The sequence below is a fragment of the Cyprinodon tularosa genome, unplaced genomic scaffold (assembly GCF_016077235.1).
Source record: "Cyprinodon tularosa strain WSP-4 unplaced genomic scaffold, ASM1607723v1 ctg1341, whole genome shotgun sequence".
Taxonomy (NCBI): domain Eukaryota; kingdom Metazoa; phylum Chordata; class Actinopteri; order Cyprinodontiformes; family Cyprinodontidae; genus Cyprinodon; species Cyprinodon tularosa.
The window spans coordinates 26,289-50,137 of NW_024038160.1; the positions used below are offsets into that span (position 1 = coordinate 26,289).

The 23,849-nt window shown below is 45.9% G+C and overlaps 1 protein-coding gene across 2 annotated transcripts in view; it reads left to right on the forward strand.

The window, feature by feature from the left end:
* pde5ab (phosphodiesterase 5A, cGMP-specific, b) overlaps positions 1-23,849 on the forward strand; it is a 65,421-nt gene that overhangs the window by 18,119 nt on the left and 23,453 nt on the right. For both annotated transcript variants that reach the window (XM_038277773.1, XM_038277774.1), the window contains exons 5-8: positions 3,599-3,670; positions 7,131-7,220; positions 7,299-7,436; positions 20,741-20,808. In XM_038277773.1, coding sequence (XP_038133701.1) covers positions 3,599-3,670; positions 7,131-7,220; positions 7,299-7,436; positions 20,741-20,808 — 368 coding nt within the window. The remainder of the gene's footprint in view (positions 1-3,598; positions 3,671-7,130; positions 7,221-7,298; positions 7,437-20,740; positions 20,809-23,849) is intronic.

The following is a 23,849-nucleotide window of genomic DNA, read 5'->3' on the forward strand; positions in this document are numbered from 1 at the left end:
CAAAGCAGCTCTATGACTGTCAAATCTCTACCTCTATGACTGTCAGAGCAGCTCTATGACTGTCATAGCAGCTCTATGACTGTCATAGCAGCTCTATCACTGTCAGAGCAGCTCTATAACTTTCAGAGCTTTAGCTCTATGACTGTCAGAGCAGCTCTATGACTGTCAGAGCAGCTCTATGTCTGTCAGAGCAGCTCTATGACTGTCAGGGCTTTAGATCTATGACTGTCAGAGCAGCTCTATGACTGCCAGAGCAGCTCTATGACTGTCAGAGCAGCTCTATGACTGTCAGAGCTTTAGATCTATGACTGTCAGAGCAGCTCTATGACTGTCAGAGCAGCTCTATGACTGTCAGAGCAGCTCTATGACTGTCAGAGCTTTAGATCTATGACTGTCAGAGCAGCTCTATGACTGTCAAATCTCTAGCTCTATGACTGTCAGAGCAGCTCTATGACTGTCAGAGCTTTAGATTTATGACTGTCAGAGCAGCTCTATGACTGTCAGAGCAGCTCTATGACTGTCAGAGCAGCTCTATGACTGTCAGAGCTTTAGATCTATGACTGTCAGAGCAGCTCTATGACTGTCAAATCTCTAGCTCTATGACTGTCAGAGCAGCTCTATGACTGTCAGAGCAGCTCTATGACTGTCAGAGCAGCTCTATGACTGTCAAATCTCTAGCTCTATGACTGTCAGAGCAGCTCTATGACTGTCAGAGCTTTAGATCTATGACTGTCAGAGCAGCTCTATGACTGTCAGAGCAGCTCTATGACTGTCAGAGCAGCTCTATGACTGTCAGAGCTTTAGATCTATGACTGTCAGAGCAGCTCTATGACTGTCAGAGCAGCTCTATGACTGTCAGAGCAGTTCTATGACTGTCAAATCTCTAGCTCTATGACTGTCAGAGCAGCTCTACGACTGTCAGAGCAGCTCTATGACTGTCAGAGCTTTAGATCCATGACTGTCAAAGCAGCTCTATGACTGTCAAATCTCTACCTCTATGACTGTCAGAGCAGCTCTATGACTGTCATAGCAGCTCTATGACTGTCATAGCAGCTCTATCACTGTCAGAGCAGCTCTATAACTTTCAGAGCTTTAGCTCTATGACTGTCAGAGCAGCTCTATGACTGTCAGAGCAGCTCTATGTCTGTCAGAGCAGCTCTATGACTGTCAGAGCTTTAGATCTATGACTGTCAGAGCAGCTCTATGACTGCCAGAGCAGCTCTATGACTGTCAGAGCAGCTCTATGACTGTCAGAGCTTTAGATCTATGACTGTCAGAGCAGCTCTATGACTGTCAGAGCAGCTCTATGACTGTCAGAGCAGCTCTATGACTGTCAGAGCTTTAGATCTATGACTGTCAGAGCAGCTCTATGACTGTCAAATCTCTAGCTCTATGACTGTCAGAGCAGCTCTATGACTGTCAGAGCTTTAGATTTATGACTGTCAGAGCAGCTCTATGACTGTCAGAGCAGCTCTATGACTGTCAGAGCAGCTCTATGACTGTCAGAGCTTTAGATCTATGACTGTCAGAGCAGCTCTATGACTGTCAAATCTCTAGCTCTATGACTGTCAGAGCAGCTCTATGACTGTCAGAGCAGCTCTATGACTGTCAGAGCAGCTCTATGACTGTCAGAGCAGCTCTATGACTGTCAAATCTCTAGCTCTATGACTGTCAGAGCAGCTCTATGACTGTCAGAGCTTTAGATCTATGACTGTCAGAGCAGCTCTATGACTGTCAGAGCAGCTCTATGACTGTCAGAGCAGCTCTATGACTGTCAGAGCTTTAGATCCATGACTGTCAGAGCAGCTCTATGACTGTCAAATCTCTAGCTCTATAACTTTCAGAGCAGCTCTATGACTGTCAGAGCAGCTCTATGACTGTCAGAGCAGCTCTATGACTGTCAGAGTAGCTCTATGACTGTCAAATCTCTAGCTCTATGACTGTCAGAGCAGCTCTATGACTGTCAGAGTAGCTCTATGACTGTCAAATCTCTAGCTCTATGACTGTCAGAGCAGCTCTATGACTGTCAGACCTTTAGATCTATGACTGTCAGAGCAGCTCTATGACTGTCAGAGCAGCTCTATGACTGTCAGAGCTTTAGATCCATGACTGTCAGAGCAGCTCTATGACTGTCAAATCTCTAGCTCTATGACTGTCAGAGCAGCTCTATGACTGTCAGAGCAGCTCTATGACTGTCAGAGTAGCTCTATGACTGTCAGAGCAGCTCTATGACTGTCAGAGCAGCTCTATGGCTGTCAGAGCAGCTCTATCACTGTCAGAGCAGCTCTATGACTGTCAGACCAGCTCTATGACTGCAGGCAGCCAGCTCCTATGTACTGTCAGCAGCAGCTTCTATGACGTGTCTCAGAGCTTAGATCTATGACTGGTCAGAGTCAGCTCTATGACTGTCAGATGCAGCTCTATCACTGTCAGAGCAGCTCTATGACTGTCAGACTTTAGCTCTATGACTGTCAGAGGCAGCTCTATGACTGTCAGAGTAGCTCTATGACTGTCAGAGCAGCTCTATGACTGTCAGAGCAGCTCTATGACTATCAGACCAGCTCTATGACTATCAGACCAGCTCTATGACTGTCAGAGCAGCTCTATCACTGTCAGAGCAGCTCTATGACTGTCAGAGCTTTAGATCTATGACTGTCAGACCAGCTCTATGACTGTCAGAGCAGCTCTATGACTATCAGACCAGCTCTATGACTGTCAGAGCAGCTCTATGACTGTCAGACCAGCTCTATGACTATCAGAGCAGCTCTATGACTGTCAGAGTAGCTCTATGACTGTCAGAGCAGCTCTATGACTATCAGACCAGCTCTATGACTATCAGAGCAGCTCTATGACTGCCAGAGCAGCTCTATGACTGTCAGAGCAGCTCTATGACTATCAGACCAGCTCTATGACTGTCAGAGCAGCTCTATGACTGTGAGAGCAGCTCTATGACTGTCATAGCAGCTCTATCACTGTCAGAGCAGCTCTATGACTGTCGGAGCAGCTCTATGTCTGTCAAATCTTTAGATCTCTGACTGTCAGAGCTCTAGCTCTATGACTGTCAAATCTCTAGCTCTATAACTTTCAGAGCTCTAGCTCTATGACTGTCATAGCAGCTCTATGACTGTCAGAGCAGCTCTATGACTGTCAGGGCAGCTCTATGACTGTCAGGGCAGCTCTATGACTGTCAAATCTCTAGCTCTATAACTTTCAGAGCTCTAACTCTATGACTGTCATAGCAGCTCTATGACTGTCAGAGCAGCTCTATGACTATCAGAGCAGCTCTATGACTGTCAGAGCAGCTCTATGACTGTCAGAGCAGATCTATGACTATCAGAGCAGCTCTATGACTATCATAGCAGCTCTATGACTGTCAGAGCAGCTCTATGACTGTCAGAGCTCTAGCTCTATGACTGTCAGTCATCTCCCCACAGCACTGCCTGTGCTCTGTTCAGGGTCTTTATTGATGTTTTCTAAATTACGGGCTGTTTCAGAGCTATTGAACCAGTCTCTATCATAGACTAACTTCCAGGCTGCTGCTCAGTCATTGAGAACATCAGAGCAGATCTAAATGAACTTTGCTGGATTGCTGTTGCAGGTCGTTGGAGTGGCTCAGGCTATCAACAAGAAATGTGGGGAGAATGGAGCCTTCACCGAACAGGATGAGAAGGTGGGTCTGTTTGATGGAGCGGTGACCCTAAGGGAAGCAGAAGGTGGGTCTGTTTGATGGAGCGGTGACCCTAAGGGAAGCAGAAGGTGGGTCTGTTTGACGGAGCGGTGACCCTAAGGGAAGCAGAAGGCGGGTCTGTTTGACGGAGCGGTGAGCCTAAGGGAAGCAGAAGGTGGGTCTGTTTGATGGAGCGGTGACCCTAAGGGAAGCAGAAGGTGGGTCTGTTTGACGGAGCGGTGACCCTAAGGGAAGCAGAAGGTGGGTCTGTTTGACGGAGCGGTGACCCTAAGGAAGCAGAAGGTGGGTCTGTTTGATGGAGCGGTGACCCTAAGGGAAGCAGAAGGTGGAATCTGTTAGACGGAGCGGTGACCCTAAGGGAAGCAGAAGGTGGGTCTGTTTGACGGAGCGGTGACCCTAAGGGAAGCAGCAGGTTTGTCTGTTTGACGGAGCGGTGACCCTAAGGGAAGCAGAAGGTGGGTCTGTTTGATGGAGCGGTGACCCTAAGGGAAGCAGAAGGTGGGTCTGTTTGACGGAGCGGTGACCCTAAGGGAAGCAGCAGGTTTGTCTGTTTGACGGAGCGGTGACCCTAAGGGAAGCAGAAAGTGGGTCTGTTTGACGGAGCGGTGACCCTAAGGGAAGCAGCAGGAGGGTCTGTTTGACCGAGCGGTGACCCTAAGGGAAACAGAAGGTGGGTCTGTTTGACGGAGCGGTGACCCTAAGAGAAGCAGCAGGAGGGTCTGTTTGACGGAGCGGTGACCCTAAGGGAAGCAGCAGGAGGGTCTGTTTGACGGAGCGGTGACCCTAAGGGAAGCAGCAGGAGGGTCTGTTTGACGGAGCGGTGACCCTAAGGGAAGCAGCAGGTGGGTCTGTTTGACAGAGCGGTGACCCTAAGGGAAACAGCAGGTTTGTCTGTTTGACGGAGCGGTGACCCTAAGGGAAGAAGCAGGAGGGTCTGTTTGACGGAGCGGTGACCCTAAGGGAAACAGCAGGTTTGTCTGTTTGACGGAGCGGTGACCCTAAGGGAAGAAGCAGGAGGGTCTGTTTGACGGAGCGGTGACCCTAAGAGAAGCAGCAGGAGGGTCTGTTTGACGGAGCGGTGACCCTAAGAGAAGCAGCAGGAGGGTCTGTTTGACGGAGCGGTGACCCTAAGAGAAGCAGCAGGAGGGTCTGTTTGACGGAGCGGTGACCCTAAGGGAAGCAGCAGGAGGGTCTGTTTGACGGAGCGGTGACCCTAAGGGAAGCAGCAGGTGGGTCTGTTTGACAGAGCGGTGACCCTAAGGGAAACAGCAGGTTTGTCTGTTTGACGGAGCGGTGACCCTAAGGGAAGAAGCAGGAGGGTCTGTTTGACGGAGCGGTGACCCTAAGAGAAGCAGCAGGAGGGTCTGTTTGACGGAGCGGTGACCCTAAGAGAAGCAGCAGGAGGGTCTGTTTGACGGAGCGGTGACCCTAAGGGAAGCAGAAGGTGGGTCTGTTTGACGGAGCGGTGACCCTGAAGGAAGCAGCAGGTGGGTCTGTTGGATGGAGCTCTGTGTTTCAGGACAGCTCTGTGTTTCAGCAAAGCTCTATGTTTCAGCAAAGCTCTGTGCCGCTAACAGGATATCTGGAGATGCTTCCCAATCTGACTTATTGAATAAAGGGTTGCTTGTTTGTGCCCACCGCAGCCCCAGAGAATTAATGTGTCAGACTTATTTAACTGAACGTTTCACAGTGAAGCACTTGGTGATAATCTATACCGCTGGTTTCCAAATGATGAACCGGTGTGCCGTGAGGCAAGTCCAAGTGTGTTATGATTTTGTGACAAACATACATTTTTGCAATATGATATACAACTGGAAAACATCATTGTTTTTATTGGCTTAACGACTTTCTATGCACTCATTTCATAAAATAGGCAAATTCCAAAAACAAGCAAACTCCGTATTGCACTTTTCATGAAGTTGTGCCAGAATTTGAAAGACAAACTGCAGGAAAGTCGCACTACTACTACTGACAGAACGGGGCGTTCCAACTTCTGGAAAACCTCAGATATGCTGATGATGAATCTATCAAAGATAAATTTTATTCTGCTAAGAAATGGAAACAGCAGGAGAAGAAATATTTAAGGTAGCTGAGAACACTCGTCAGTCTTACAGCAGAAGGCGCGGCATGCATGACGGGGAGAGTGAAAGAATCTGTTCCACAGGTAAAACCTCTAGCCTGTCTTTATGAGCTTCAGGAAGAGCTTCAGGAGTTTCCAAAGGAAGGAGTTATCCCACATAAGGACAGACTTGCAGATGAGAGTGAGGCACCAGGAGGGTTTATCCTGCAGACATATTTGACAAGTTAAACGGGAAGCCTCAGGGCAGAAATGAAAAGCTTTTATCACCCGCAGACAAAATTCTGGGTGTTATGAGCAAACTGACCCTTTGGGACAGAGCTCCATGGACCTGTTCCCGCTGGACTCAGCTGCACCACATGCAGCCAGAGAGCCTTTAAAAGACAGGGTTGAGCTGACTTCAAGGACTATGATTGGATCAGAGTCCCAAGTCCTGAGCAGAGCGCAGAGCTCTGTCCTCACAGTGAAAGTAACATTTAGATAGCTCCCGCTCGCTCAGTTTAGGCCTGTTTGTTATTCAGAACCCCCGACTGTCTCCCAGAGCACTGCCAGCCAGCTTCTTCATCTCCACCACCTGCCAGTGGGAACGGGCATCTCCACCATTGTTTCCATGAATAACCAGACCAGCTCACCGCTCTCTGTTGGGCAGGACATGTGAGCAGCTCTCTGCTCAGTGAAACCAAACCCCGGCAGGCACACGTTCCCGCTAATGTGTTAGTTGGGGGAATATTTACAATGTTAGGCTGGTTCTAAAGGTTTCAGTTATAACTGGGTCAGATTCAGGACCATGAAGACTGCAGCTTTCTCTGGACAGCTCCACTCTGAATTTATCTTCCGCTCTGCTTTCAATTAGAGCGTTTCATTATGATCAAGCTTAGATTCTCTTTGAAATATGGTGTCAATAAATATTTCCTGATTAATACATTTGTCTTTGTCACAATTGTATTTGGCATTAGTGAATAATTTCAAACTTTAAAGATGATATGAGAGATAACACATGTTAAAGGATATTTGGCACAACAGGTGTGACTTGGGCTTAAATAATTTGGCATAAATAGATAAAAGTGCCTTAATAATGCCTAAGTATTGCATAATTACTGCCTTATTAATACTTACTTATAATACCTAATTACTGCATAGTTACTGCCTTATTCATACTTAATTACTGCCTTATTCATGGCTAATTATCAGCTTATTAATAATGCATAATTACTGCATAGTTACTGCCTTATTCATAATTAATTACTGCCTTATTCATGGCTAATTACCAGCTTATTAATAATGCCTAATTAGATAATAATGCTTAGTTAGTGCCTCATCGTTGCCTTGTTGCTGAACACTCATCGGTGATTTCCTCTCCAACAGGACTTCTCTGTCTATCTGGCCTTTTCAGGCATCGTTCTGCATAACGCTCAGCTGTATGAGACCTCACAGCTGGAAATCAGACGTAACCAGGTGAGTGATGCTAGTGAAAGACTCCAGGTGAGGAGGTGGAGCTCAGAGTTTCTTTGATGGATGTGTTTGGAAGTGCAGGTGCTGTTGGACCTGGCCAGCCTGATCTTTGAGGAGCAGCAGAGTCTGGAGGTTTTACTCAGGAAGATCGCCGGCACTATTCTGTCCTTCATGCAGGCGGCGGCCTGCACCGTCTTCATCGCTGGCGAAGACTCCATGGTGAGCACGCACACTAAGCATCCACCTGATGTCCAAATGATGCCTTGCTGTGGAGTGAGAGGCAGCAGGTCCATTCTGCTGTCGGCAGGTAGAGACTCCTCTGGCTGAAGGGAGACTGGGCTCATCATAGATGATGGAGGGAGGCGGCATTCATCCCAGCTGTTCTCTGGAGGTTCTGAAGGCGCTCGCTCATGGTGGTGGTGGTGCTGGACAGAAGGTCACTCTGTACCAGGCCGAGAGGTCCAGCTGGTTCCAGCACTTCACTGATGAGAAGCTGGATCAGGAACTGAGTGGCAGACATGGGCAATGTGGAGTCAACAAGTCATCTCCATGTCAGGGATTGGTTCTACCCAGCCACTGAAGCAGGTGAGTCCAATCCTCACCGTGGATCAACCTGTGCAGGTTGGACTCACCTGGTTAACTGATGGGTAGATTAAATACATGACATGGAGATGACTTGTTGACATTGCCCATCTCTGCTGAGTGGTGGCGGTCAGCAGAGGAAGGGCTCCGCCCACGTCCTGGGGCGCCGCTGCCGCAGCACGTTAGCGCCGGTCTGAGGAACAACCGATGGGCTCAGGTAGCTAGCTGCTAGCCTGGCTCTGATTCGTCCATGCTCACCTCACCCCTCCCAACAGGGTAGCCGTTAGGAAGCCGTGAGCCGTCGGTGATGTTCTCCAGAACATGGAGTCTAAGTCAAAGTATGTGGTTCTGCTAATGGTGACCCAAACCTCAGAGGTTCCTCAGAGAACCAGGCGGCCGGCAGGGAGGAGATTCTGGTTCTAATGTTCTGGAGGATAAAGCTGAAATAAACGACCAATCAGGAACCGCCTCCTTCCTGTTTGCTTCTACAGCTCCGCTGCTCAAAGTTACAGCTTCATTAGCGCTAACAGCGCAGCGCTCAGTTTACTGCAGAATAATCCAAACATGTTCAGGTCTCGTTGGTGTCATCTCTGGTCATTTTACCAAAAGACCTCGTACCTCCCCTGGAAAGAGAAGGAGGATAGTCACCTGGCCTTCCAGCATCTAAAGGGGAGGACAGCTGTAGAACCTGATGCTCTCCTCACTGTCTAGATGTTCTCTGACCAAATAACTGACAGTGAGGTTGGTGAAGAGTGACGGTTCACATTTTCATTCTTTGTAACGCAGCCTTGTGATTGGAGCAGATGGACATGTCTGGTGTTTCAGACAACCTTGAGGTGACCCGTACCAGCCGTATGGAACGGCCTCCTCTGTATGTTGCTCAGATATTCACACTTCACGTTATCAGAGCTGATTGCTGTTGCCAACTTGGTGACTTTTCAGCTGCCTGTTGCCTCAGTGACTCATTGAGCTCATTCACTGCGTGTCTCTGCTAGCTGGGTTAAACTTACAGCTGATAACAGAACTGCTGCAGTTTGGGCTCAGCTAAAGCAGTAATGAATAATTCAAGTTATTTTTAGGGGTAATGTTTTTCCTGGAATGATTTTAGAATATTTTACTCACTTTCAATCTTACCAACGTTTATTTTCCTCTCTCCTATGGCTGGATGGTGGCATCACCAATTATGCTAACTAGGTGATGATGTTGTCACCTAGTTCTAGGTTCTAGTTCACATGCTGCACGTTCTGCTAGCGTACTTTAGGTTCTAGTTCACATGCTGCACGTTCTGCTAGCGTACTTTAGGTTCTAGTTCACATGCTCCACGTTCTGCTATGTATGCTAGCAGAACGTGGAGCATGTGAACTAGAACCTAAAGTACGCTAGCAGAACGTGGAGCATGTGAACTAGAACCTAAAGTATGCTAGCAGAACGTGGAGCATGTGAACTAGAACCTAAAGTATGCTAGCAGAACATGGAGCATGTGAACTAGAACCTAAAGTACGCTAGCAGAACGTGGAGCATGTGAACTAGAACCTAAAGTATGCTAGCAGAACGTGGAGCATGTGAACTAGAACCTAAAGTATGCTAGCAGAAAGTGGAGCCTGTGAACTAGAACCTAAACTACGCTAGCAGAACGTGGAGGATGTGAACTACAACCTCAAGTACGCTAGCGGAACGTGGAGCATGTGAACTAGAACCTAAAGTACGCTAGCAGAACGTGGACCATGTGAACTAGAACCTAAAGTATGCTAGCAGAACATGGAGCATGTGAACTAGAACCTAAAGTACGCTAGCAGAACGTGGAGCATGTGAACTAGAACCTAAAGTATGCTAGCAGAACGTGGAGCATGTGAACTAGAACCTAAAGTATGCTAGCAGAACGTGGAGCATGTGAACTAGAACCTAAACTACGCTAGCAGAACGTGGAGGATGTGAACTACAACCTCAAGTACGCTAGCGGAACGTGGAGCATGTGAACTAGAACCTAAAGTACGCTAGCAGAACGTGGAGCATGTGAACTAGAACCTAAAGTACGCTAGCAGAACGTGGAGCATGTGAACTAGAACCTAAAGTATGCTAGCAGAACGTGGAGCATGTGAACTAGAACCTAAAGTATGCTAGCAGAACATGGAGCATGTGAACTAGAACCTAAAGTACGCTAGCAGAACGTGGAGCATGTGAACTAGAACCTAAAGTATGCTAGCAGAACGTGGAGCATGTGAACTAGAACCTAAAGTATGCTAGCAGAAAGTGGAGCCTGTGAACTAGAACCTAAACTACGCTAGCAGAACGTGGAGGATGTGAACTACAACCTCAAGTACGCTAGCGGAACGTGGAGCATGTGAACTAGAACCTAAAGTACGCTAGCAGAACGTGGAGCATGTGAACTAGAACCTAAAGTATGCTAGCAGAACGTGGAGCATGTGAACTAGAACCTAAAGTATGCTAGCAGAACATGGAGCATGTGAACTAGAACCTAAAGTACGCTAGCAGAACGTGGAGCATGTGAACTAGAACCTAAAGTATGCTAGCAGAACGTGGAGCATGTGAACTAGAACCTAAAGTATGCTAGCAGAAAGTGGAGCCTGTGAACTAGAACCTAAACTACGCTAGCAGAACGTGGAGGATGTGAACTACAACCTCAAGTACGCTAGCGGAACGTGGAGCATGTGAACTAGAACCTAAAGTATGCTAGCAGAACGTGGAGCATGTGAACTAGAACCTAAAGTATGCTAGCAGAACATGGAGCATGTGAACTAGAACCTAAAGTACGCTAGCAGAACGTGGAGCATGTGAACTAGAACCTAAAGTATGCTAGCAGAACGTGGAGCATGTGAACTAGAACCTAAAGTATGCTAGCAGAAAGTGGAGCCTGTGAACTAGAACCTAAACTACGCTAGCAGAACGTGGAGGATGTGAACTACAACCTCAAGTACGCTAGCGGAACGTGGAGCATGTGAACTAGAACCTAAAGTACGCTAGCAGAACGTGGAGCATGTGAACTAGAACCTAAAGTATGCTAGCAGAACATGGAGCATGTGAACTAGAACCTAAAGTACGCTAGCAGAACGTGGAGCATGTGAACTAGAACCTAAAGTATGCTAGCAGAACGTGGAGCATGTGAACTAGAACCTAAAGTATGCTAGCAGAAAGTGGAGCCTGTGAACTAGAACCTAAACTACGCTAGCAGAACGTGGAGGATGTGAACTACAACCTCAAGTACGCTAGCGGAACGTGGAGCATGTGAACTAGAACCTAAAGTACGCTAGCAGAACGTGGAGCATGTGAACTAGAACCTAAAGTACGCTAGCAGAACGTGGAGCATGTGAACTAGAACCTAAAGTATGCTAGCAGAACGTGGAGCATGTGAACTAGAACCTAAAGTATGCTAGCAGAACATGGAGCATGTGAACTAGAACCTAAAGTACGCTAGCAGAACGTGGAGCATGTGAACTAGAACCTAAAGTATGCTAGCAGAACGTGGAGCATGTGAACTAGAACCTAAAGTATGCTAGCAGAAAGTGGAGCCTGTGAACTAGAACCTAAACTACGCTAGCAGAACGTGGAGGATGTGAACTACAACCTCAAGTACGCTAGCGGAACGTGGAGCATGTGAACTAGAACCTAAAGTACGCTAGCAGAACGTGGAGCATGTGAACTAGAACCTAAAGTATGCTAGCAGAACGTGGAGCATGTGAACTAGAACCTAAAGTATGCTAGCAGAACATGGAGCATGTGAACTAGAACCTAAAGTACGCTAGCAGAACGTGGAGCATGTGAACTAGAACCTAAAGTATGCTAGCAGAACGTGGAGCATGTGAACTAGAACCTAAAGTATGCTAGCAGAAAGTGGAGCCTGTGAACTAGAACCTAAACTACGCTAGCAGAACGTGGAGGATGTGAACTACAACCTCAAGTACGCTAGCGGAACGTGGAGCATGTGAACTAGAACCTAAAGTACGCTAGCAGAACGTGGAGCATGTGAACTAGAACCTAAAGTATGCTAGCAGAACGTGGAGCATGTGAACTAGAACCTAAAGTATGCTAGCAGAAAGTGGAGCCTGTGAACTAGAACCTAAAGTACGCTAGCAGAACGTGGAGCATGTGAACTAGAACCTCAAGTACGCTAGCGGAACGTGGAGCATGTGAACTAGAACCTAAAGTACGCTAGCAGAACGTGGAGCATGTGAACTAGAACCTAAAGTATGCTAGCAGAACGTGGAGCATGTGAACTAGAACCTAAAGTATGCTAGCAGAAAGTGGAGCCTGTGAACTAGAACCTAAAGTACGCTAGCAGAACGTGGAGCATGTGAACTAGAACCTAAAGTATGCTAGCAGAACGTGGAGCATGTGAACTAGAACCTAAAGTATGCTAGCAGAACATGGAGCATGTGAACTAGAACCTAAAGTATGCTAGCAGAACATGGAGCATGTGAACTAGAACCTAAAGTACGCTAGCAGAACGTGGAGCATGTGAACTACAACCTCAAGTACGCTAGCGGAACGTGGAGCATGTGAACTACAACCTCAAGTACGCTAGCAGAAGGTGGAGCATGTGAACTAGAACCTAAAGTATGCTAGCAGAACGTGGAACATGTTAACTAGAACCTAAAGTACGCTAGCAGAACGTGGAGCATGTGAACTAGAACCTAAAGTATGCTAGCAGAACGTGGAGCATTTGAACTAGAACCTAAAGTACGCTAGCAGAACGTGGAGCATGTGAACTAGAACCTAAAGTATGCTAGCAGAACGTGGAGCATGTGAACTAGAACCTAAAGTATGCTAGCAGAAAGTGGAGCCTGTGAACTAGAACCTAAACTACGCTAGCAGAACGTGGAGGATGTGAACTACAACCTCAAGTACGCTAGCGGAACGTGGAGCATGTGAACTAGAACCTAAAGTACGCTAGCAGAACGTGGAGCATGTGAACTAGAACCTAAAGTATGCTAGCAGAACGTGGAGCATGTGAACTAGAACCTAAAGTATGCTAGCAGAACATGGAGCATGTGAACTAGAACCTAAAGTACGCTAGCAGAACGTGGAGCATGTGAACTAGAACCTAAAGTATGCTAGCAGAACGTGGAGCATGTGAACTAGAACCTAAAGTATGCTAGCAGAAAGTGGAGCCTGTGAACTAGAACCTAAACTACGCTAGCAGAACGTGGAGGATGTGAACTACAACCTCAAGTACGCTAGCGGAACGTGGAGCATGTGAACTAGAACCTAAAGTACGCTAGCAGAACGTGGAGCATGTGAACTAGAACCTAAAGTATGCTAGCAGAACGTGGAGCATGTGAACTAGAACCTAAAGTATGCTAGCAGAAAGTGGAGCCTGTGAACTAGAACCTAAAGTACGCTAGCAGAACGTGGAGCATGTGAACTAGAACCTCAAGTACGCTAGCGGAACGTGGAGCATGTGAACTAGAACCTAAAGTACGCTAGCAGAACGTGGAGCATGTGAACTAGAACCTAAAGTATGCTAGCAGAACGTGGAGCATGTGAACTAGAACCTAAAGTATGCTAGCAGAAAGTGGAGCCTGTGAACTAGAACCTAAAGTACGCTAGCAGAACGTGGAGCATGTGAACTAGAACCTAAAGTATGCTAGCAGAACGTGGAGCATGTGAACTAGAACCTAAAGTATGCTAGCAGAACATGGAGCATGTGAACTAGAACCTAAAGTATGCTAGCAGAACATGGAGCATGTGAACTAGAACCTAAAGTACGCTAGCAGAACGTGGAGCATGTGAACTACAACCTCAAGTACGCTAGAGGAACGTGGAGCATGTGAACTACAACCTCAAGTACGCTAGCAGAAGGTGGAGCATGTGAACTAGAACCTAAAGTATGCTAGCAGAACGTGGAACATGTTAACTAGAACCTAAAGTACGCTAGCAGAACGTGGAGCATGTGAACTAGAACCTAAAGTATGCTAGCAGAACGTGGAGCATTTGAACTAGAACCTAAAGTACGCTAGCAGAACGTGGAGCATGTGAACTAGAACCTAAAGTATGCTAGCAGAACGTGGAGCATGTGAACTAGAACCTAAAGTATGCTAGCAGAACATGGAGCATGTGAACTAGAACCTAAAGTACGCTAGCAGAACGTGGAGCATGTGAACTAGAACCTAAAGTACGCTAGCAGAACGTGGAGCATGTGAACTAGAACCTAAAGTATGCTAGCAGAAAGTGGAGCCTGTGAACTAGAACCTAAAGTACGCTAGCAGAACGTGGAGCATGTGAACTACAACCTCAAGTACGCTAGCGGAACGTGGAGCATGTGAACTAGAACCTAAAGTACGCTAGCAGAACGTGGAGCATGTGAACTAGAACCTAAAGTATGCTAGCAGAACGTGGAGCATGTGAACTAGAACCTAAAGTATGCTAGCAGAAAGTGGAGCCTGTGAACTAGAACCTAAAGTACGCTAGCAGAAAGTGGAGCCTGTGAACTAGAACCTAAAGTATGCTAGCAGAACGTGGAGCATGTGAACTACAACCTCAAGTACGTGAGCGGAACGTGGAGCATGTGAACTAGAACCTAAAGTATGCTAGCAGAACGTGGAACATGTTAACTAGAACCTAAAGTATGCTAGCAGAACGTGGAACATGTTAACTAGAACCTAAAGTACGCTAGCAGAACGTGGAGCATGTGAACTAGAACCTAAAGTACGCTAGCAGAACGTGGAACATGTTAACTAGAACCTAAAGTATGCTAGCAGAACGTGTAGCATGTGAACTACAACCTCAAGTACGTGAGCGGAACGTGGAGCATGTGAACTACAACCTCAAGTACGCAAGCAGAACGTGGAGCATGTGAACTAGAACCTAAAGTATGCTAGCAGAACGTGTAGCATGTGAACTACAACCTCAAGTACGCTAGCAGAACGTGGAGCATGTGAACTAGAACCTAAAGTATGCTAGCAGAACGTGGGGCATGTGAACTAGAACCTAAAGTACGCTAGCAGGACGTGGAGCATGTGAACTAGAACCTAAAGTACGCTAGCAGAACGTGGACCATGTGAACTAGAACCTAAAGTATGCTAGCAGAACGTGGAGCATGTGAACTAGAACCTAAAGTATGCTAGCAGAACGTGGAGCATGTGAACTAGAGCCTAAAGTATGCTAGCAGAAAGTGGAGCCTGTGAACTAGAACCTAAAGTACGCTAGCAGAACATGGAGGATGTGAACTACAACCTCAAGTACGCTAGCGGAACGTGGAGCATGTGAACTACAACCTCAAGTACGCTAGCAGAAGGTGGAGCATGTGAACTAGAACCTAAAGTATGCTAGCAGAACATGGTGCATGTTAACTAGAACCTAAAGTACGCTAGCAGAACGTGGAGCATGTGAACTAGAACCTAAAGTATGCTAGCAGAACGTGGAGCATGTGAACTAGAACCTAAAGTATGCTAGCAGAAAGTGGAGCCTGTGAACTAGAACCTAAAGTACGCTAGCAGAACGTGGAGCATGTGAACTACAACCTCAAGTACGCTAGCGGAACGTGGAGCATGTGAACTAGAACCTAAAGTATGCTAGCAGAACGTGGAGCATGTGAACTAGAACCTAAAGTATGCTAGCAGAACGTGGAGCATGTGAACTAGAACCTAAAGTATGCTAGCAGAAAGTGGAGCCTGTGAACTAGAACCTAAAGTATGCTAGCAGAAAGTGGAGCCTGTGAACTAGAACCTAAAGTATGCTAGCAGAACGTGGAGCATGTGAACTACAACCTCAAGTACGTGAGCGGAACGTGGAGCATGTGAACTAGAACCTAAAGTATGCTAGCAGAACGTGGAACATGTTAACTAGAACCTAAAGTATGCTAGCAGAACGTGGAACATGTTAACTAGAACCTAAAGTACGCTAGCAGAACGTGGAGCATGTGAACTAGAACCTAAAGTATGCTAGCAGAACGTGGAACATGTTAACTAGAACCTAAAGTATGCTAGCAGAACGTGGAACATGTTAACTAGAACCTAAAGTACGCTAGCAGAACGTGGAGCATGTGAACTAGAACCTAAAGTATGCTAGCAGAACGTGTAGCATGTGAACTACAACCTCAAGTATGCAAGCAGAACGTGGAACATGTTAACTAGAACCTAAAGTACGCTAGCAGAACGTGGAGCATGTGAACTAGAACCTAAAGTATGCTAGCAGAACGTGGAACATGTTAACTAGAACCTAAAGTATGCTAGCAGAACGTGGAACATGTTAACTAGAACCTAAAGTACGCTAGCAGAACGTGGAGCATGTGAACTAGAACTTAAAGCATGCTAGCAGAACGTGGAGCATGTGAACTAGAACCTAAAGTATGCTAGCAGAACGTGTAGCATGTGAACTACAACCTCAAGTACGCTAGCAGAACGTGGAGCATGTGAACTACAACCTAAAGTATGCTAGCAGAAAGTGGAGCATGTGAACTAGAACCTAAAGTACGCTAGCAGAACATGGAGAATGTGAACTAGAACTTAAAGTATGCTAGCAGAACGTGTAGCATGTGAACTAGAACTTAAAGCATGCTAGCAGAACGTGGAGCATGTGAACTAGAACCTAAAGTACGCTAGCAGAACGTGGAGCATGTGAACTAGAACCTAAAGTATGCTAGCAGAAAGTGGAGCATGTGAACTAGAACCTAAAGTACGCTAGCAGAACATGGAGCATGTTAACTAGAACCTAAAGTACGCTAGCAGAACGTGGAGCATGTGAACTAGAACTTAAAGTACGCTAGCAGAATGTGGAGCATGTGAACTAGAACCTAAAGTATGCTAGCAGAACGTGGAGCATGTGAACTAGAACCTAAAGTATGCTAGTAGAAAGTGGAGCCTGTGAACTAGAACCTAAAGTATGCTAGCAGAAAGTGGAGCCTGTGAATTAGAACCTAAAGTATGCTAGCAGAACGTGGAGCATGTGAACTATAACCTAAAGTATGCTAGCAGAACGTGGAACATGTTAACTAGAACCTAAAGTATGCTAGCAGAATGTGGAACATGTTAACTAGAACCTAAAGTATGCTAGCAGAACGTGGAGCATGTGAACTAGAACTTAAGTATGCTAGCAGAACGTGTAGCATGTGAACTAGAACTTAAAGCATTGCAGCAGAACGTGGAGCATGTGAACTAGAACCTAAAGTATGCTAGCAGAACGTGTAGCATGTGAACTACAACCTCAAGTACGCTAGCAGAACGTGGAGCATGTGAACTAGAACCTAAAGTATGCTAGCAGAAAGTGGAGCCTGTGAACTAGAACCTAAAGTATGCTAGCAGAAAGTGGAGCCTGTGAACTAGAACCTAAAGTATGCTAGCAGAACGTGGAGCATGTGAACTACAACCTCAAGTACGTGAGCGGAACGTGGAGCATGTGAACTAGAACCTAAAGTATGCTAGCAGAACGTGGAACATGTTAACTAGAACCTAAAGTATGCTAGCAGAACGTGGAACATGTTAACTAGAACCTAAAGTACGCTAGCAGAACGTGGAGCATGTGAACTAGAACCTAAAGTATGCTAGCAGAACGTGGAACATGTTAACTAGAACCTAAAGTATGCTAGCAGAACGTGGAACATGTTAACTAGAACCTAAAGTACGCTAGCAGAACGTGGAGCATGTGAACTAGAACCTAAAGTATGCTAGCAGAACGTGTAGCATGTGAACTACAACCTCAAGTACGCAAGCAGAACGTGGAACATGTTAACTAGAACCTAAAGTACGCTAGCAGAACGTGGAGCATGTGAACTAGAACCTAAAGTATGCTAGCAGAACGTGGAACATGTTAACTAGAACCTAAAGTATGCTAGCAGAACGTGGAACATGTTAACTAGAACCTAAAGTACGCTAGCAGAACGTGGAGCATGTGAACTAGAACTTAAAGCATGCTAGCAGAACGTGGAGCATGTGAACTAGATCCTAAAGTATGCTAGCAGAACGTGTAGCATGTGAACTACAACCTCAAGTACGCTAGCAGAACGTGGAGCATGTGAACTACAACCTAAAGTATGCTAGCAGAAAGTGGAGCATGTGAACTAGAACCTAAAGTACGCTAGCAGAACATGGAGCATGTGAACTAGAACTTAAAGTATGCTAGCAGAACGTGTAGCATGTGAACTAGAACTTAAAGCATGCTAGCAGAACGTGGAGCATGTGAACTAGAACCTAAAGTACGCTAGCAGAACGTGGAGCATGTGAACTAGAACCTAAAGTATGCTAGCAGAAAGTGGAGCATGTGAACTAGAACCTAAAGTACGCTAGCAGAACATGGAGCATGTTAACTAGAACCTAAAGTACGCTAGCAGAACGTGGAGCATGTGAACTAGAACTTAAAGTACGCTAGCAGAATGTGGAGCATGTGAACTAGAACCTAAAGTATGCTAGCAGAACGTGGAGCATGTGAACTAGAACCTAAAGTATGCTAGTAGAAAGTGGAGCCTGTGAACTAGAACCTAAAGTATGCTAGCAGAAAGTGGAGCCTGTGAATTAGAACCTAAAGTATGCTAGCAGAACGTGGAGCATGTGAACTATAACCTAAAGTATGTTAGCAGAACGTGGAACATGTTAACTAGAACCTAAAGTATGCTAGCAGAACATGGAACATGTTAACTAGAACCTAAAGTATGCTAGCAGAACGTGGAGCATGTGAACTAGAACCTAAAGTATGCTAGCAGAACGTGTAGCATGTGAACTAGAACTTAAAGCATGCTAGCAGAACGTGGAGCATGTGAACTAGAACCTAAAGTATGCTAGCAGAACGTGTAGCATGTGAACTACAACCTCAAGTACGCTAGCAGAACGTGGAGCATGTGAACTACAACCTAAAATATGCTAGCAGAAAGTGGAGCATGTGAACTAGAACCTAAAGTACGCTAGCAGAACATGGAGCATGTGAACTAGAACTTAAAGTATGCTAGCAGAACGTGTAGCATGTGAACTAGAACTTAAAGCATGCTAGCAGAACGTGGAGCATGTGAACTAGAACCTAAAGTATGCTAGCAGAAAGTGGAGCATGTGAACTAGAACCTAAAGTATGCTAGCAGAACATGGAGCATGTTAACCAGAACCTAAAGTACGCTAGCAGAATGTGGAGCATGTGAACTAGAACTTAAAGTACGCTAGCAGAATGTGGAGCATGTGAACTAGAACCTAAAGTATGCTAGCAGAACGTGGAGCATGTGAACTAGAACCTAAAGTATGCTAGCAGAACGTGGAGCATGTGAACTAGAACCTAAAGTATGCTAGCAGAACGTGGAGCATGTGAACTATAACCTAAAGTATGCTAGCAGAACGTGGAGCATGTGAACTAGAACCTAAAGTACTGCTAGCAGAACGTGGAGCATGGTTCTGTTCACATGTTCCACGTTCTGCTAGCATACTTTAGGTTCTAGTTCACATGTTCCACGTTCTGCTAGCATACTTTAGGTTCTAGTTAACATGTTCCACATTCTGCTAGCGTACTTTAGGTTCTAGTTCACATGCTACATGTTCTGCTAGCATACTTTAGGTTCTAGTTCACATGCTCCACGTTCTGCTAGCATACTTTAGGTTCTAGTTCACATGCTCCACGTTCTGCTAGCATACTTTAGGTTCTAGTTATCATGTTCCACGTTCTGCTAGCGTACTTTAGGTTCTAGTTCACATGCTACATGTTCTGCTAGCATACTTTAGGTTCTAGTTCACATGCTCCACGTTCTGCTAGCATACTTTAGGTTCTAGTTCACATGCTCCACGTTCTGCTAGCATACTTTAGGTTCTAGTTATCATGTTCCACGTTCTGCTAGCGTACTTTAGGTTCTAGTTCACATGCTCCACGTTCTGCTAGCATACTTTAGGTTCTAGTTCACATGCTCCACGTTCTGCTAGCATTACTTTAACCCTTCATCACAGACCTCCATGCAGTCTGAGCTGACCTATAACAGATTCTTCAGTGGTTGGAATGCGAGGAAATGTGAAAAGTATTCCCACCCAGCCATAGTCTCCATGTGTTTGACTTTGTAAAGGTGTCTCTCCGCCGAGGTAACGCAGCCTCAGCTCGTATGCTTTTGTCCTTCTCGTGAACTCAGCTTCTCCAGACAAGCCGTCTCCTCTCTTATCCCCCTCCCTGCTTTCTCTCTATTCTTTTCCTTTCCTTTCCAAACATTTACCTTCGGATTAGGGACCAACTGGCCTTCAGGTGTCACTATTTCATGTCTGTAGTTTCTCAATTGGAGCCTCGGATCTGTGGATTTTAACATTTTCTCCAGGAAAGCAGCTCATGTCCGCTGGAAGTAAGACTGAAAGCACCAACAGTAAGAGCAGGAAAGTGTTTGCTGACTTTAGCTCCTGTTGTTTTGCTGAAGCCACTCTTTCTAAAACAGACCCTGAATGTATGCAGTTCAGTTTAAACTTAGATTCAGCTTTATTAATCCCTTGGAATTAGTCCTTCACAGAAATTCTGCTTCCAGTAGTTTATATAGAGTACAAAGAGTTAAAGCAGGATGCCAGCTAAAAATACTTTATAAAAGGAGTGTATATAGTACAAAAGAGCATAAAAAATCCTTGAATATGTTTTCTTTAGACATAAAGATATCTGTAGATTATCACAGTATAGAGCTAGGAAAGGCTACACAGTAGCTTATTGCACAGTGAGAGAGAGTGTTGCACATGAGTGACAATAGGTCATGTTTAGCAGCATCAGGCATCCAAGGAGGGGGGGGGGGGGGGGGGTTGTTGGTTTGGGGGGGGGTTCAGCAGTCTGTTGCTCCTGCATTTAGGTCGCAGCAATCTCCCACTGATCAGGCTCCTCTGAGTGGTGAAGACAGGGTGGCTGGCATTGTCCATAATGTCCAGCAGTTTGTTAAGTGTCCTTGTCTCTGCCACTGTCCCCATAGGGTCCATGCTGATGTGCCCCTGAGCAAGGCACGTTATCCCAGGATGCCTCCTGATTCTTTCCAAATCAAGCTGTTCTTGTTTTTCCTCTAGAATTCCTTCTCCAGCGTGTTTCACATGGAACGGGAGGAGCTGGCTAAAGTCCTGGACGCCCCCCAGAGGTGAGAGAACCCCCCACCCCTAAAACCGAACCAGACAATTAGACAGAAACTGAAGAACACAATGTTTTAACCTCTGAAGAATACGGCTGATGCTAAAGAGAGGAGATGCTAACAGAGAGGAGATGCTAACAGAGAGGAGATGCTAACAGAGAGGAGATGCTAAAAAGAGGAGATGCTAACAGAGAGGAGATGCTAACAGAGAGGAGATGCTAAAAAGAGGAGATGCTAACAGAGAGGAGATGCTAACAGAGTTGAGATGCTAACAGAGAGGAGATGCTAACAGAGAGGAGATGCTAACAGAGAGGAGATGCTAAAAAGAGGAGATGCTAACAGAGAGGAGATGCTAACAGAGTTGAGATGCTAACAGAGCGGAGATGCTAAAGAGAGGAGATGCTAAAGAGAGGAGATGCTAACAGAGCGTGGATGCTAACAGAGCGGAGATGCTAAAGAGAGGAAATGCTAAAAGAGAGAAGATGCTAACAGAGTGGAGATGCTAACAGGGTGGAGATGCTAAAGAGAGGAGATGCTAACAGACCGGAGATGCTAATGGAGAGGAGACGCTAAAGAGAGGAGATGCTACAGAGAGGAAATGCTAACAGAGCGGAGATGCTAAAGAGAGGAAATGCTAAAAGAGAGAAGATGCTAACAGAGTGGAGATGCTAACAGAGTGGAGATGCTAAAGAGAGGAGATGCTAACAGAGCGTAGATGCTAACAGAGAGGAGATGCTAACAGAGAGGAGATGCTAACAGAGCGGAGATGCTAAAGAGAGGAAATGCTAAAAGAGAGAAGATGCTAACAGAGTGGAGATGCTAACAGAGTGGAGATGCTAAAGAGAGGAGATGCTAACAGAGCAGAGATGCTAAAGAGAGGAGATGCTAACAGAGCAGAGATGCTAAAGAGAGGGGTTGCTAACAGAGCAGAGATGCTAAAGAGAGAAGATGCTAACAGAGCAGAGATGCTAAAGAGAGGAGATGCTAACAGAGCAGAGATGCTAAAGAGAGAAGATGCTAACAGAGCAGAGATGCTAAAGAGAGAAAATGCTAACAGAGCAGAGATGCTAAAGAGAGGAAATGCTAAAAGAGAGAAGATGCTAACAGAGCAGAGATGCTAAAGAGAGAAGATGCTAACAGAGCAGAGATGCTAAAGAGAGGAAATGCTAACAGAGCAGAGATGCTAAAGAGAGGAAATGCTAAAAGAGAGAAGATGCTAACAGAGCAGAGATGCTAAAGAGAGAAGATGCTAACAGAGCAGAGATGCTAAAGAGAGGGGATGCTAAAAGAGAGAAGATGCTAACAGAGCAGAGATGCTAAAGAGAGGAAATGCTAAAAGAGAGAAGATGCTAACAGAGCAGAGATGCTAAAGAGAGGAGATGCTACAGAGAGGAGATGCTAACAGAGAGAAGATGCTAACAGAGCAGAGATGCTAAAGAGAGGAGATGCTTAAGAGAGGAAATGCTAAAAGAGAGGAGATGCTAACAGAGCAGAGATGCTAAAGAGAGGGGATGCTAACAGAGCAGAGATGCTAAAGAGAGGAGATGCTACAGAGAGGAGATGCTAACAGAGAGAAGATGCTAACAGAGCAGAGATGCTAAAGAGAGGAGATGCTTAAGAGAGGAAATGCTAAAAGAGAGGAGATGCTAACAGAGCAGAGATGCTAAAGAGAGGGGATGCTAACAGAGGGCGTAAGCTACTCCTTCAATGTCAGACTGATCATGAGCTGATAGATCAGAGCAGAAGGACTTTATTTATTTGGTTTATTAAAGATGATTCTGTTCTGGTGCGGGGTCAGTCCTACCAGGCTTGTAAAACATAGAACAATCCCAGTGTTTGGGTCTCTGCTAGCTGATGATGTCACCAGGTGTGCTTCAGGTGTTAGAGAGATGAACCTGAGGCTGCCTCCCCTCGTCAGGTTTCATCTTTAACACGGATTGGTTCTGGTTCTGGTGGAGGTTTTCTCCTCCACTGTCGCTACATGCATGCTCAGTGTCAGGGATTATTTAGGATTATTCATTACTAGTCATGTGTGCTTATTACTTCTTATCTGTTAATTGATTGAAGTTTATTGATCTCACATCTATATTGAACCCATCCCCTTGGAGAGCAGTGGGCTGCCACTGTGCGGCGCCCGAGATGAGCACAGGTGCTTCCCAGATTGATAAAGCAGAATGTGTGTGTGGTCCTGAGGCGTAGAGGCAGCAGGAAGGAGGTCAGGGTTTGGACAGGTAAGCATCCACCTGATGATAGGATGCAGGAAATGACCTCGTTAAGGGCGGTTTTTGGAGCCATGGCGTGCTGATGACTGAAAGCCCACAGCTGTGCCGACTTTTCCCTGTTCTGAGCTGATCTAATCTGAAAAATTCTACCAAACCTTTTATTCCTGATTTTTGTCTTTTTTCACAGATTATTTTAAGCCTAAAGTTAAAAATTATTAAACTGCTGCAGGAAAAGCTGGGAGGCTTAGACGCCATCAGGGGGCGCTAGCTTCCCTAACAACCTGCTGAAGAGTCAACGGGCCTCATGCAGCAACAGGTTCATCATGTCCTGAATCAGATTCAACAAACCTTCCTAACTTCACTAGATGATCCTCACAGATCCTCATAAACCAGATGCAGTCCGCCTGACAGCGCGCCACATAATGACCACCCCCATATAAGGCTGCCACTTCCTGTTTGTTCAGAAAGAAGACAAAGAAGAAGAACTCTAGAGGTGGAGGATCTGCTAACTGAGAGCTGAGCAGCAGAATGAATCCAGAATTGTAGAGCTGCAGAATATAGAATGATGCAGCCCGATAAAATGGATGAGTGCTTCTAAGGTCATTTAGGGAGAAACTAGCAGCTGACTGATGGATCTAGACTCCTGGAGGAGAACGAGTTCCGACCTGAGAGACGATCAGAGACGGGAGGAAGATGGAGGATGAGGAGTTTGATCCGGAATCACTCTGAGGAACCAATTCAGGATGAATTTAGTTCATAGAAGTGGTTCTAGTATGAGACCCAACATCTCTACCTGATCATTCTGTAATTAATCTCCTCAATCAGCTG